This window comes from Caretta caretta, chromosome 6 (genome assembly GCF_965140235.1).
Source record: "Caretta caretta isolate rCarCar2 chromosome 6, rCarCar1.hap1, whole genome shotgun sequence".
Taxonomy (NCBI): domain Eukaryota; kingdom Metazoa; phylum Chordata; order Testudines; family Cheloniidae; genus Caretta; species Caretta caretta.
Genome location: NC_134211.1, coordinates 101,921,370 through 101,938,018, shown reverse-complemented (window position 1 = coordinate 101,938,018; position 16,649 = coordinate 101,921,370). Strand labels below are relative to the sequence as shown.

The window sequence follows — 16,649 nt, the reverse complement described above, 5'->3', positions numbered from 1 at the left end:
AGACCTGCTTCAGGCAAGGACTGGAGAACAGCTCCAGGTGGTCGCAGTATATAACGTCATCCAAATATGCAGCAGCATATTGCTGATGAGGCCTGAGTATCTTGTCCACTAAACGTTGAAATATTGCGGCTTCTCTGGAAGTGGAAGAGCCTGAAGGGTGTTGAGAAGGCTGCTTTTTCTTGCAATGTGGGTTACAAGGGGATGTGCCAATACCCTTTTGTAAGCTCTAAAGTTCTGGCAGGCCCTACCTGTTCCAAAAGTTTGTCTACTTGTGGCATTGGGTATCCATCAAAAGTCAAAATCACATTAACTTTTCAGAAGTCTATGCAGAAGTGTGTTGAACCTTCAAGTTTTGGGACAAGCGTGATGGGACTTGGCCAGTCACTTTGGAACTCCTCGACTACCCTTGATCCAGTGTAGCCTGCATTTGCTCCTGAACAGTCTCCCACATCTTCTGTGATAAGGGCCAAGGGGTCTCTCTATATCACTGACCCAGGACTGTCTCGATGTGGCAGTGTATCAGCTGGGCCTGACCTGGTGCAGAGGAAGCTACATTGGAGAAGGCCTCAATAAAGGGTAAAACCTGAGCTCTTTGCTCAGACAGGAGTTCGGCACTTATCTGCACCTGTGCTGGCCTTGGGGAAATGGGTACTTGGAGCCCCAGCTCTGGCTCTGGCAGGTAAGAGTTATTAACATCCCCTCTCTGATTTTCCAATGCTTAAGCAGGTTCCCATGTTAGAGCCTAGGTTCTTTCTGCCTCCCAGGTAAGTGGATCTTGTAGTCCATGAGGCCAACCTGACAAACCCCTTCAAAAGATCCTTGTCATCTGGCTAGCAACTCGGGTTTTGCGCTGGGAAGCAATCACCGTACCCCTGAGTTGGAAAGGCTGTAGACATTCACCTGGGTGTATGTTTGTTCTTGTACCTGTTGGGCTCTCAACAGATTTTCAAGAGCAAAAGCTCCTGGCTTCTTGCGGCGCTCCTGAGTTAGATAACATTCCTGGCGATGTTGGATACCTTGAGTCCTGCTCTTGCAGCCCTTCCATAGTGGGGCTAATATTCCTTGAGGCTGTCCCCCAAATAATAGTTCAAAGGGGGATAATCCAATGGAAGCTTGTGCTGTCTCCTTTATAGCAAACAAAAGAGGAGAAAGTAGCTGGTCCCAATGCTTGGGACAAGAGGAGCCTATTTGTTTTTTTAACATCTCCTTCATGGTTTTGTTGAATCTCTCAACTAACCGTCCAGCTGTGGATGACATATGGAGGTTTTTAGCAATTTGATTTTCAATAGGGAGCATAGCTCCTGCATCACCTGGGATGTAAAGTTGGTTCTGTACCCCACCAGTATTTTTCAGGGGATCCCTACCGGAGACAAGAGTTCCACAAGTTCTGGGGTGACTGCTGTCATTTTGTAGAGTGCAGTGGGGTGGCCTCTGGGTACTGCATTGTGGGCATTGTGTATTGTGGGCATAGCCTACAATTACAAGACTGTATTGGTATCCCACCACACTTTTTTCCAGAGGATCCACCATATCCATCCCATTTGGTTCTAAGGGAGTTTCCATTCGGGGAAGTGGCACTGAGGGAGCCCTGGGGCGGTTAATTGGCACTCAGAACAAGAGGCACATTATTCTTCTGACCTCCCGGGGGAAGCTCAGCCAGTCAGAATGAGCCAACGCTTGGGACAAGCTATTCTCCCAGTCTAAGTACCCAGCACAAGGGATGTCATGTGCTAGCTGGTATATCCAGGGTACCAGTAATTGATGCAGTATAGGCATTCTCTCAGGAGTATAAAGTGGGGCACTGTCTCACGTGTTGGGGTTGTGTCACCTCATCATTCCCAGCAGCAATTTAATCGTAGGCCCAGCTCACCTTTTGTTCACGGACAAAATCTGTCATGAGTCAGAGCTTCTAAACCTGGCAATGGCAATTCCCCAGTGACCAATCCTATCTGTGACCTGGATGGTTGTCCCGGGGACCTCAAACTCCCCTCAAAGGGGTTCCCTAGTTCTCTTAACCTGGCTAACCCCTCCAGTCTCAGATCTGCCCCAGGCACTGGGACTGGGTCAGCGGCCCTGGTCTCCAGTTTTCCTACTCACAGATAATCTCCCAAAATTAACACCCCTTCCGACCAATAATAACAAGATAGCCAATATGGAGGACAGAGCTACCAGAAGGGCAGTTAAATGTAGTCATCTGCTATGGTGGGCCTTCACATCCCCATGAGTGCCCTGGAGGAAGATTGTCTCACCTGGAGTTCTTTCTGCCTGACCAAGGGAGTCTGCACCAAGGTCTGACTACATCCAACAGACCTGGCTCTTTCACCCCATTGGTCTATATGGGGACTATTATTTTGGGGAGTCCGTTCTTCTGAGCTGTGCTTTCGCTTGTCCACACTTTGGCGTACTTACAGTTCATAAGGGAGCATTCTCTTCAGATGTGTCCTGGTTGCCCACACGAGAAACAGGTCACCATGTTATGGTCTGGGCCCATTCTCTCATCTGAGGATTGCATTGCCTGTGGGAGGGGTCTGGCATCTAAGTCCATATTACCCCCTCTTGGTAGTACGGCTGGGGGCCAACCGCTCTGGCTAGAATCATAGAATATCAGGGTTGGAAGGGACCTCAGGAGGTCATCTAGTTCAACCCCCTGCTCAAAGTAGGACCAATCCCTGACTAAATCATCCCAGCCAGGGCTTTGTCAAGCCTGACCTTAAAAACCTCTAAGGAAGGAGATTCCACCACCTCCCTAGATAACCCATTCAATGCTTCACCACCCTCCTACTGAAATAGTGTTTCCTAATATCCAACCTAAACCTCCTCCACTGCAACTTGAGACCATTACTCCTTGTTCTGTCATCTCCTACCACTGAGAACAGCCTAGATCCATCCTCTTAGGAACCCCCTTTCAGGAACTTGAAAGCAGCTATCAAATCCCCCCTCATTCTTCTCTTCCGCAGACAAAATAATCCCAGTTCCCTCAGCCTCTCCTCATAAATCATGTGCTCCAGCCCCCTAATAATTTTTGTTGCCCTCCGCTGGACTCTTTCCAATTTTTCCACATCCTTCTTGTAGTGTGGGGCCCAAAACTGGACACACTACTCCAGATGAGGCCTCACCAATGCCAAAACGTTAGGTTTCATCTGGGCCCTTCCCAGGCTGTAGCTGTGACTTGCCCAGAGCCAGGGTGGTTATCCTAATTGCCAGGAGGCTGAAGACGAGGTACTTGTCCCTGACCAGCAGAGGGTGTTCTCCCCTGACTGGGCTTCACATCAGGCCAGGTCAGTATCTGCACTCCAGGTTTTCCACTTCCCACTGTGTTTTGCCCAGCACAAATACATTCTGTGTATAGCAAAGATGCCAAAAGATCAGGAAAGGCACGCTGATATACATCTAAACAAGCTACATGCCCTGGCTTGCATGTACTGCCTGGCTTGCATGAGGAAAATGTGACTAGCACAAATCAGCTATGCAGCGCTCACATCTGCTAATCTCTTCCCGCTCAAGTAATCATTTTCATTCACGGAAAGATCTGACTTATACTATTTTTGGTAATGATCAAAGCAGAGCAAATCACTTTAAGTGTTAACCTTCACCACATGGAATCTTTAAGGAAATGCCAGCTCCCTCTATCCCCAACTCAGAGTTCATATTGATTTAAAGACCAAGCGTCTGGGGTGAGTTGGAATTGTTTAGGTAAGTCGGAAAGGTAGCAGATGGACAGAAAAAATGTGCTTATGGCTACAGCAGTAACCACATCTGGTGAAGCTTGAAGCTTCGCGACATTTCCAGAGCTTAAACCGTGCAGTTTGCTTGACCACAGCTGCTTGCACTGCTGTTTTGTGACAAAAATATAAAACCCACATTTTTACTTCACAGTGGAAAATACCAGATTAAAGAGTGTTCTCGTTGTAAAGTGCGCACAGCACATACCAGGCCGGATTCTAACCTCACCTCTACCCATGGAACTCTCCTGACTTCAGCAGAGCTACCCTGGATTCGAACCAGTGTAAGGCTCCAATTCAATGAGGCAGTTATAAATAGGCAGGTGCGTAAGTGTTCCGCTGAATCATTGTCTAAGTGAGGCAAGGATCTGGCCCATTGGTTTCAAGTGTTCTCAGGTTTTTTTAGGTAGCATCCGTGCTGCCCAGCACAATTCTGTGAGGGGAGATAGGCAGGAAATTAGGCTCTATGCAAAAATTAGAGGATAGTAGTAAGTGCCTTCCTTAGCAACTCAGGTATGGCTACACTGCACTCAAACGCCTGTGGCTGGCCCATGTCAGCTGACTCGGGCTTGTGGGGCTCTGGCTTTGAGGCTATAAAATTGCCGTTTAGACATCTGGACTCAGGCTGGAGACTGGGCTCTGGGACCCTCCCACCCCTGGGGTCCCAGCACCAGACTCCAGCCTGAGCCTGAATGTCTACACTGCAATTTTATAGCCCCACAGCCCCAGCCCTATGAGCCAGTCAGCTGATATCGGCCAGCCACTCAGCATGTGTTACAGCATTGTTGCCTGTCTCTCTCACTGGCCAGTAGATTTCCCAACCATCTTTGCATGGTCTATGTGTCCCCGAATACTACGGGGTGGTTTAATAGTGCAAAAGTTGAGCTTAAACTACCTACCCTCCCTCCTGAGGTTTCAACCCTGAAAGTTGCAACTTGGCACAGCTGTCAGAGGAAGATGCAATCTACAGCGTATGCATGTAGGGTCTGGATAGGGTTTGATGGACAAAGTCTTGATTCTCCTGTCTAAAAAATAAATGCCACATGGTTTTTCCCCTGTGTCTTTAATCAAACTTTCTTCTCCTCAGACTTGTACAGCATGCTATGTAACACTTGGTTGTTGCTCTCCACCCCAGAGGTGGCTGCATGTAAACAGTGCTGTGTTCATATGTTCATGGAGTGCTTTGGGAGCCTGCAGGATGGAAAGTGCTCTATAAATGCACATTATTAATCTTACAGAATCAGGGCCTTAATCTATTTTTGTCTACAGACACCTCTGTTTTAAAAGGCTATTAACTCAAAGACCTCTTACTACTTTTGTCTTTATTTCAAAGTCTATAAAATTACTTCACTAGCTTATAAAAACCACAGTTTCCTATGACTTCATGAAAAGTTAGGTAGTAAAAGCAGCTTCCTGTTCAGAGTCACAGTGTATTACTGCTTTTGCTGAAATTTCAGCTCTGAGAGGGGCTAAATCTGTACTTTAGACTACTACTGCACATTCCCTCACTCTCTCTCTATCCCATTCATTCATACAGGTGCTCAAAGCTCTGGGGGACTGAAGACACTTTGATCCTCCTTGCTCTGGAGCTAGACTCCTGAACCAGGCCTGCAGAATTCACAAGAACATAAGAACGTCCATCCTGGGTCAGACCCATGGTCCACCTAGCCCAATATCCTGTCTTCCAATAATGGCCAGTGCCAGATGCTTCAGAGGGAATGAACAGAACAGGGCAATTATTGCGTGATCCATCCCCTGTCATCCAGTCCTAGCTTCTGGCAAAGTACACTGAAGTCAATGGGAGTCATTCCACTAACTTTCATGGGCTTTCTGCCACGCCCTATAGGTTCCAGTAGCACAGCTGCTAGTCTAGTTCTTCCTCACCAGCATTCTAGGAGGGAGTTAGTCGGCTTTGGTTTGGCAAATCCAACATATTAAGTCCCCCAGTTACCAGCTGTGCCTCAAATTTTAATAGCCATGTTCTCATATGTCCAGCTGCATTAAAAGGCAATTCAGATATCAGCGGCTGAACATCTTTTACATGTGAAAATACATGATAAAGGAGGCTCAAATCCCTTCCAAACCAAACATATTGGCCAAAAACTACCCAGGAAGGAAAAAACTGGTTGTTGTCCAACACACTCCTCACCCTTCCATCTTGCAGGAAAGAAATTGAGAAAACAAACAGAGGTGTCTTGATCTCATCACCTTTACATTAAACCTCCTTGTGAAGGGGTGTCTACGTGCCACAAGGCCTGAATGGACATCAGACGGGTCGAGGGCTATTCCCCAGCTGTGGCCACAAGGAGGCACCACAGCAGTGAGTAGGGAGCTCCCTGTCAAATTGCAGGCAGACGATCACCCCAATACAAGTGGAGTGGGAGAGGCTGTAGTAGAGAAGAAGTGAAGGGACAATGGAGCTGCTGTGTGCAGAGGCCTTCTTTGCTGAAGGCAAGTGCGCCCTCCCCAAGTGGACCCCAGAGTTACTGCTCTCGCTGAAGGCGGCCAATAAACAGCAGAGCGGGATCCAGACTGTAGTCAGACAGGTCGTAGAAAAGCAGCAGAGACAATGGGAGGCACAGGTGTACTTACAGGGTTAGTCGGTGAAGTTGGCAGAGGAGCAGGAATATTTATTCAGGATCCTGCAGGAAATGAGCAGGGGCCTTAGGGGTCAGGAGTGGAAAGGAAGTTCTGGGGCCAGGAGGCCAGAAGTTCGGCCAAGGCAATGTTACGCCTTAGAAGAGAGTGCCCCTGCCGGTACAGAGATAAGAAGTCCTACCCTAAAGGAGGGAATGCAGGAAAATCCAGGGCATCCAACCTGTTGAGATAGCAGGAGCCGGGGGGATGGCCAGCATCTGTTTTTCCTGTGGGGAGCGAGGACATGTGAAGGGGCATTGCCATTACAAACAATAGAACTGTAGCTCAGGGAAAGGCAGGGTCCCAACTAAGAGCCCGAAGAAAAGATTAGTGGACCACAGCATGGGCACGGCTGCAGTAGAGAAGGAGGTTGTGAAGACAGAGGGGGAGAAGAAACTGAAAGACAGAGTCTCTTACAGATAAAGTTAAAGGATACAGAGACAAAGATGGAGGGAAACCAAAATACAGTGGGAACTCAGACCCTTAGAGAAAGGGTGTGGGGAGAGTCTGTGGAGCAAGGGCAAAAGCTACCAGAGAAGTTAGTACCTGCAGAGCAGCCTTGGAAGTGGCATCACAAGACTTAGAAGTCTAGATAGAAAAGTTTCAGGATACCATGGAGGAGAAGAGTGGACTGCTTTTCTCATGGTAGGTGACCTGGAGCCGGAGCGAGATGACCTGGGGGCCAGCTTTGGCAACTCCAGGGGAGAAGGCATCCTTACACCGAAGGTATGTCATGGGGTGTCTATCCCACACAAGACCCAAGCGGGCATCAGGCTGGTCGAGAGCTATTCCCCAGACATGACCACAAGGAGGTGCCACAGGGGGAATGAACACCTGATACTCCCGCAGAAGTGAATTACTGGTGTGTTCTAAAATAGAGATTGAATTGCAGGTTAACAGAATCTCCACTATGGGTCTTGCTGATTAACTAGTGTATATAACACCTGAGAAGCTAATGGAAGGAACTGCTGCATGAAGGAGACTCTGCTTGTTCAAGGTATCATTTTAAATAACAATATTGCTTAGCACTTCTCATCTTCTAAGCTCTTTCTGAACTTGAATGAACCCTCACAATGCTCTTTGGATGTCGGTATCCCATTTTTATTTACATTTGGGACAAGGGAGGTACAAAGAGGCGAAGATCAAACAGCACCTAAATAAGGGGAACTGATTTTCAGAGGTTGCTGAAAATCAGCCCACTTACGTAGGGGTCTATTATTTATTTGTATTTCAGTACCATGAAAAGCTCTCCAATGTGCAGCATACAGGAGGACAAGGCCCCTTCCCCTTAAACCTGGGTGCCACAAAATGGCTGGAATCTGGCCACACCTGCTGTAAAGAGAAATCCCTCTGCAGGTATAAAGCTGATAGAGACATCTCCTATATCAACCATCCCCCAGTCAGCTGCCAGTAAGCGGGTAGGGTGGGAGAAGGAGGAAATGGATGGCATGCTGGAATGTGGTCCTGTAGGGCCTTTTGTCAGCTATGGTAAGTTAAATTAGTGCCTAGGGGCAGGGGCCAGGGATGCTGTGATTGCACAATCAGGGAGGAGAAACTGGCTTGCTCTAGGTCCTGCTCCTCCCTGCACCAAGAAGATCTTGGTCCAGGAGAGAATCTGGCCCTAACCATGGAATTAACTGAGTACCTAACTTTAGTTACCCAAGTTTGAAAATGTTGGCTTAAGTGACTTCTCCAATATCAGCTAGGGAGTTAGTGTCAGCATTAGGATTAGAATGGCTGAGTTCCGGGTTCTCAGACCAATGCTCAGACCCTACCCCTTCCCTGAAACCTCTATTGTAGTACCTGTTCCATTTGTTTTAACATGTCTCTGGATTGATTGCTTCCAATAACCCTGAAGCTCACTCCTTTACATGCATACATTTTCTTTTTCCATTGTCTGTGTTCTTGGTTTTGGTCCATGAGCATTCAAAAGGCAAATCCATGTCTTTGCATTGGCTGCTTTAGCATCTTAAAAACTTCAGGCATATTGGATCTTAACTGTATTTTCTCAATGGATTGACCTCTGAGTGTCCTAATTATTCCTGTCTCAGTCCTTCCTCTGAACCTGTGCTAGTTCTTCAGTGTCCTTTTTCCTGGAGCCCCACATTGGGTACAGCATACTAACTCTGATCTAAACATCTCTGAAAATAGTAGAATCATTACTGCTGACTTGGGGCAATTTCTTTTTTGACTGCAACACTATCTTGCACTAGGGATTTCACGGAAGTGACTCCTAATTGCCCAAGGTGGCTTAGAGGATTCTTGCTAAATATATATTTTCTCCTAAATCTCATGACAACATTTTATATTTCCACAGTACCAGTCATCCATCAAGGCTCACAAAGTGCTACACAAACAGACGCACACACCTCCCTACATGAAGGTGATATCTACATGATAAATTGTGGAATTGTGATAAACTATATATATCATGCACCTTTGATGACCTCACTTACATTCTCCCCACTGATCCATCTGCACCAGGATTTAGTTTAACGTTCCAAATCCCAGAGCAGGTTCAAAGAGCTGCCTTTTCTTTTTAACTAGCCGGCCAGATAAATAGTTCCTCCTGCCCCCCACATCCAGAATTCCTCCTCTCTCCACTTCCAAAATTACATTGGTCCAAAGTAGGGCTGTCAAACGATTAAATAAAAATCACAATTAATTGTGAGATTAAAAATATAGTCATGATTAATTGCAGTTTTAATTGCACTATTAAACAATAGCTGAATACCAATTATTATATGAATTATTTATTATAAATTTATTATAAATATTGTGGATGTTTTTCTACAATTTTCAAATAGATTGATTTCAATTACAACCCAGAATACTACGTGTACAGTGCTCACTTATTTTTGATTACAAATATTTGCACTGTAAAAAAGATCAAAGAAATAGTGGTTTTCAATTCACCTCATACAGGTACTGTAGCGCAATCTCTTTATCATGAAAGTGCCATTTAAAAATATAGATTTTTTTTTAACATAACTGCACTCAAAAACAAAACAATGTAAAACTTTAGAGCCTACAAGTCCACTCAGTCCTACTTCTTGTTCAGCCAATCACTAAGACAAACAAGTTTGTTTACATTTACGGGAGATACTGCTGCCCGCTTCTTATTTACAAGCTTACCTGAAAGCAGGACCGGCTCTAGACACCAGCAAAGCAAGCACCTGATTGGGGCAGCACAATTCCAGGGGCGGCATTCCCGCCAGCCTTTTTTTGTTGTTGTTGCTTGGGCAGTTGCGCTCTCGGAGCGGCAAATTTTTTGCTTGCGGTGGCAAAAAACCTAGAGCCGGCCCTGCCTGAAAGTGAGAACAGGCGGGTTCTGCTTGATAACGATCCAAAGCAGTGCGGAGTGACACACCTTCATTTGCATCATCTGAGTTAGATGCCACCAACAGAAGGCAGATTTTCTTTTTTTGGTGCTTCGGGTTCTGTAGTTTCTGCATTGGAGCGTTGCTCTTTTAATTCTGATAGCATATTCCACACCTTGTCCCTCTCAGATTTTGGAAGACACTTCAGATTTGTAAACCTTGGCTCAAGTGTTGTGGCTATCTTTAGAAATCTTATATTGGTACCTTCTTTGCGTTTTGTCAAATCTGCAGTGAAAGTGTTCTTAAATTGAACAACGTATGCTGGGTCATTATCCGAGACTGCCATAACATGAAATAGGTGGCAGAATGCAGGTAAAACCATGAAGCAGGAGACATACCATTCTCCCCCAAGGAGTTCAATCACAAACTTGCTTAATGCATTATTTTTTTAATGAGCATCATCAGCATGGAAGTATGTTCTCTGGAATGGTGGTCGAAACATGAAAGGGCATTCAAATGTTTTGCGTATCTGGCACATAAATATCTTGCAACACTGGCTATAACAGTGCCATGAAAACACCTGTTTGGGACTGCAATTAATCGCAACTATTTTTTTTAAATCTAGTTCATTTGTTTTGCGCTAATTGCATGAGTTAACTGCGATTAATTGACTGCCCTAGTCCAAAGCTGAGATTGGACAATATTTAGTTTTAGTTTCAGGTTCAGGTCCAATAACTCACCGTTCTCTAGAAATCTAAATGGGAAATGCTGTGCCATTGGAAAGTGGACATTCCCCACTTTCCAATGGGTAGTCTTCAGATATTAAGACCTTAAAAGAGAGACATCTTGATGTATATATTTCAGGTAGTTTTTAAGAGATCTTTATGGCTCCCTCAACATCTTTATGATTGGATTCTGGGAAACTAAGCCACCTGGCTTTACTAGTCGAGGGACACAAACAAAGTTTCTATATAATAGGTAAAAACTATATAAAATAGATTTTCTGTAAAACACCTGGCATGTATCAACACAGAATGCACAATGGCATGATGAATAATGCACACTGATAAACAATGCCGCCATCTGAAACTCATGCTGTTTAAAGCTTTACCTCACACTACACCACTAAAGATTCCACATACATGTAACATCAGTATACGTACAGGTTTCAGAGTAACAGCCGTGTTAGTCTGTATTCACAAAAAGAAAAGGAGTACTTGTGGCACCTTAGAGACTAACCAATTTATTTGAGCATAAGCTTTCGTGAGCTACAGCTCACTTCATCGGATGCAATGAGCTGTAGCTCACGAAAGCTTATGCTCAAATAAATTGGTTAGTCTCTAAGGTGCCACAAGTACTCCTTTTCAGTATACGTACACACACACACATCCACATTATTTCACCCACCATTGCCTGACTTCTGGGTGGAGCACAAAAACTGTTAAACAGCACCCAGCAATTTAGGCCAGGAAGTGAAGAATGCTATATTTAGTTAATTCGGCAGTGGAAATTTCGATAAGCAGAATGTAATTAGTTGAACTAGAATGTGCACAGGAAGCTTAGGTTAATGCCCCCCAATTTTGTGAACAGAAATACTGGGCCCTCAGGAGCCACGCAGTGGCCATCAGGAGCTCAGTTCTGTTCATCTTCTCAAAGACAGACCATCTAGTCTCACAGGGTCCCCTAGTTAGTACCATGCTGAGGCATCGCTTCAACACTGAGTCAGAGGCAGGACTCCCTCCAGCATCACTTCCCAAATACTGACCAGAGACACCCCTGCTTAGCTTGTGACACCTGATAAGATCACAAGCTTCAGTGACACAGATGCAGATATGCTTTGTGTTTATCTAAAATTAACTTCATGAGGCATTTCCTGTCCAAACTCTTAACCCATCCATGGCAGATATATTTTGATATCATCTCTTCTTTCCATCTTTATAGCAATCTTCTAAGTTTGGTCTTACGTACTAACACATAAGTCTCGGTGGTGCTATTTTCTCTCCTATAAATCAGTGGTAGGCAACCTGCAGGAACGTGCTGGCCGCACGCGGCCCATCAGGGTAATCCACTGGCGGGCTGCAAGAGAGTTTATTTACATTGTCTGCAGGCACAGCCGCCCGCAGCTCCCTGTGGCCGCAGTTCTCTGTTCCCAGCCAATGGGAGCTGCGGGAAGTGGCAGCCAGCATGTCCCTGCAGGTTGCCCACCACCGCTATGAGTCATTTACAATCAGAATGGAAAACATTAATCTAGGCACTGCTTGCTTGCCCCCTTTCTCCACCATGACTTATAACATTTTACCATAGCAATTTATCTGTAACCATCAGACCAGTTCCTTCCTTCTCCATTCCGAGAAGATGCATCGCATGTGGTAGTTGGATACTTGAGTACTAGCTTACTAAGTGGAACTTTGGGCCTGGTCCAAAGCTCACTGGAGTTAATAGGAATCTTTCCATGGACTTCAGTGAGCTTTGGATCAGGACCCTGGTGAATTGAGGACTGCTGAGGGTTTTTTAAAATACATATTACTTCTGTTTTTTAGTGCTGGTGAGATGTGCCATACTGATGGTCCTAGAGATTAGATTTTTGTTTAATTACACAACACACACAGCCCAGGCAGCACCATTGCTGGCTTTTTCAGTCCTCCTTTGCAACGTGTCTCAACTTGACCTGATGAGACAATCCTTCTAAAAGTTATAGCTCAAACAGAAATTATGGCCTTGATGCAGAAATTACTGGGTGAGGTTCTTTGGCCTGTGTTATGCAGCAAGTCAGATTAGATGATCATAATGCTCCCTTCTGACCTTAAAATCTATGAAACTATGAAGGTAATTCAGTTTCCAGATCATTCAGTTCTTGGCCACATGGGTACAAAGTTAGTGCTGGTTGTGATGGTGTGTTTTGTGCCAGAGCCAATTGTCACGAAGAAGTGGACTGAGACCATCAATTCATCTCACACAGAAAACTGAGTCACTGGAGAACTAAACTGGATGCAGATTGGTGACCCATAAGTGAAAACCTCCATAACTCATTCCAAGTCCCCATCTATCTATTTTCCAAAATGACGATTTAATATGCAAGTATTGCACGTTATGTTTCTCACTTAGCTCTTGTCTGCTCTCTTCATTATCTCCTCCAGAAATTTGCCAGATGTTGGAGTCAAAGCATGTAACTTTTTATGAAACCATGCTCCCTAGTTTTGATCAGCTCACATTTCTCCAGATGTTTTGTGATCTCATCACTTGTTAATTTTCCTAGGAACTTGCCTGACTCTAGGTCAGATTTACTGGTGTATAATTTCCTGGTTCCTCCTGTATCCCTTTCTTAAAGACTTTGATTAGGTTGGCTGCTATGCAGCTCCTAGCTACCCTTCTCCCCAGACATCTCTCTAAGGACCTATTAATCCAGTCTCTGGACCAGTAATCCCTTCAGCATCTCTCTCACATTTCTGGAAAAATGTCTATATTTACTGATTTAGATTACACAGGGCTGATTCTGATGCCATTTCTAGGGACTGATACTTTGTAAATTGCAAGTGCTCTTGTGTGTGTTCCATATTCACACAGATACTGTAATTGTACACAGACGTTCTGCAAATGACTGGCCTACTATGGATTTAGCCAGCCACCTGCGGACTCATGTACTGCATTGGTATATGCAATTAAGAAGATTGTTTGGTCAATTGCATATGCATTTCTTTATGCACAGAATTTTAAAAATCAGGTCCCTATCCTTCACCAGAAACTCGTCTTCCATCATATTAAAGTTGTTTTGAAAAATGTAAAATGCAGCTTTTTAATATTTTCCATAAACATTTTGTGATTTCTATGCTCTATTCCAGGGGTAGGCAACCTATGGCACGCATGCCAAAGGCGGCACACGAGCTGATTTTCAGTGGCACTCACACTGCCCGGGTCCTGGCCACCAGTCCGGGGGGCTCCGCTGCCGGCCTGGGGTATTGTCTGCCGGCTCCCTGCCAGCCAGGGTTCCATCCACTGGCCCCGCTCAGCCTGCTGCCAGCCCCGGGTCACGGCCACCGGTCCCGGGGGCTCTGCTGCTGGCCTGGGGCTCTGCAGCCGCCCCCAGCTGTGGCCCTCTGGCCCCAGCCTGGGGCAGTGAGGGGTGCAGACAGGGCCAAAGGGGGCACAGCTCAGCATGGATCACATGGATTATTATTACTGGCACGTGAAACCTTAAATTAGAGTGAATAAATGAAGACTCGGCACACCACTTCTGAAAGGTTGCTGACCCCTGCTCTATTCCATGTGGTTGTAATAGGAAATGAGTTGGGCACCGCACATACAAGTTCTTAATTCTGTAGTGTGTAAGGCAAGAGGCCGCAAATTATATATTATAAATATCACATTACAGGTCTTCAGGAATTGTGTGACAAATCGGAAGAGTTAGTGATACCAGGAATTTCCTAATATGGAAGTTACTGTCTACAAGTTGGGATTTATTGATAAGAAGGGGAGACTGTAAGTTGAAAAAAAAGTAAAATCAAATGTGTTCCTAATAAATCTAACCAATGCTAGTATCTGAACAAGATAGGGGAACACATTTACTTTGCATTATCCCTGAAAGCAGCTTTATTACGCTCCAAATCACTGTTCTGTGATGTATTTACTTCCCCATGAAACTCTAAACTGAAAGCAAATCTTTCTGCTATGCAAACGTGGATCCTTTCAGCTGAGCTGAGAAAGAGATAAAGAGCCTAATTCATCTCATTTCTCGATAGCTGGCACCTTAACTATCATGGATGCAGGAAATATCTACAAAATGCATATTTATTCCTTTACAACAGCATCTAATAAGTTGCCCTTTTGGGTCTCCACTGATCATCTGAATAACCAGTCTATTTGCTTTGTATCTTGTTACTGTGTAAACCTTGTCCTTTATTGTTTAGCATTAAGTTGAACGAAGTAATATGAAAAGTGAAATCTGGAACGGAAACAAACCTTGCTCATATCAATTGGGGAAACGTTTTAATATTGCAAAGGCAAGATACCACGGTTAAAGAAAAGTAATTCAACCAGCTCTAAGGGCCAGAGTGTGGAGCCCTTGCTCACTTAGTGATCACTTCCCTACATGAATGAATCTACCAGTTTAAGTGGGAGTAAAAGTGTTCATCCATGTGAATAAAGGTTGCATAATCCAGCCTGAAGTATCTGGAGCCGGGATATACCCACAATGCTTAAAATCACAGCGATACTTCAAGAGCAGCGTTCCCCCAAACCTCCTGTCCACGTGTACACACATCTTTGTATCCCTTTGGCCGCAAGCCACTGTTGGTGACATTAAGGGCAATTCCCCTCGCTTCTCGGGTCACACAATGGAACAAGGGTCTGCTGTTTGATAATGCAAACGTATTTGTAGCCCTTCCTTGGCTGTCCCGATCCCGATTCTTCTACCACCCCCATCACCGGGATATCCGGGAGCCTTTGGCGATGGGAAACAGTAAAGGAGTGTCTCAGCCCGATAAGAGGCCCTCACAATACCTGGGACGTTATGGGTTTCCCTTTGGGTAACCGGAGGGGGCAGCAGTTATGTCATTTCCCCCTGATTGTTTTGCATAGGAAACAGGAATGCCCAGCTTCAGCGGGGACTTTTCAACAGAGCGGATACTTGGGTGGCTGCCAATCGGCCCTTGAAATTGGACTTCTTCCATATCCGAAGACCAGCTTGCTTACCTCCTCTTCGGGCTTGATCCTGCCAGGCGCGGAGCAGGCTGCCGCCCGGCCAGGAAAGCACCCGGGCGTGGCCCTAACTTTCCCTTGCCCGGCGTCTCGCTGGAGTCGGGGGCCTGCGGAGGTGCTTACGGTTAAGCGTGCACGAAAATGCAAAGCCGGATCAGAGCCGGAGTGAGCGGCATGTGGCAGAATTGGGCCCTGATTCATTGTTTCAGCATTTTGGGGAACTCAGACCAAGTCTGCTGGAAGAGATGTGCCCTGTCTGCACAAGCACGGGACTCCCCGGTGCACGCTTTTTACAGCGGCAGCTCACCCTCTTGCTTCCCTCCCCAAATACCTGCCTTTGCTCCGCACATCACTTCCTCGCGTTTCGTTTCCATAGGCACCCGGGCGCTCAAGGAAGGGCAGTGCGCCCGGGTGAGCCCGGCTGACAGCTGCCCCAGCTGCCTCTGAATGGAGCTGTGAGCCCTTTGTCCAAAAAAAAAAAAAAAAAAGCAGCGAGCGACGCAAAATTCGTGTTCAAAACTTGCAGTCGCTAAAGGTTCGAGACTTACCCTGCGAGACGCCAGGCCCCCTCCGCTTCGGCCGGTGTTTTCATCATTACAGCGAACTGTGCGAGACTTTCTCTTTCAGAATGGCGTTAGATCTCCTTTGTGCAGACAGCAATCCCTTCCCATCCCTGGGCAAAGCCGCCGCATCCTGACGGTTTATTGCCGGGAAGATGATGGCGGGGGAGGCGATTTAATACCAGTTTCTGCCTCAGTAGTACCAGGGGGACAGTGGACTAAGTACTGAAGTGAGAGAAAACTGCTTTTAGCCTCTCTTCTTTCTACTTCCTGTATTTATACGAACAGGGGATTTCAGGAAGAGGCAGTCCTTGGTGGTCAAGGGGGGGGTGCGGTTAATAAAGCCATTTTTAGTAGTAAACTTTGGCTCAGACTATGAGGAAGAAGGGCCCGGAATTGTTAATCTCTGGCAAGGGGGAAATCAATTTTGCAGACCGACAGGTATATCAGGGGCAGCAGAGCACTTTGCAAAGGATTTTATAAGGCAATGCAAGGGCAGTAAGTCTCCTTCTGCAAATTCCTAAAGTGGGTGTATTTGTATTGAGTGAGTAACTGGAACCAGATGGAGTCTGGAAACCTTTATGTTTACATAGGACCTGAGGGAAAGAGGCGTCTAGCACTGGAGAAGTACCGGTTTCAGAGTAGCAGCCTGTTAGTCTGTATCCGCAAAAAGAAAAGGAGGACTTGTGGCACCTCAGAGACTAACAAATTTATTT

General features: G+C 45.8%; 1 protein-coding gene across 1 annotated transcript in view; it reads right to left on the bottom strand.

The window, feature by feature from the left end:
• RIN3 (Ras and Rab interactor 3) overlaps positions 1-16,208 on the bottom strand; it is a 108,246-nt gene extending 92,038 nt beyond the window's left edge. The window contains exon 1 of the mRNA XM_048853345.2: positions 15,922-16,208. Coding sequence (XP_048709302.1) covers positions 15,922-15,968 — 47 coding nt within the window. The 5' untranslated portion in view covers positions 15,969-16,208. The remainder of the gene's footprint in view (positions 1-15,921) is intronic.
• Between the last annotated feature and the right edge of the window lie 441 nt (positions 16,209-16,649).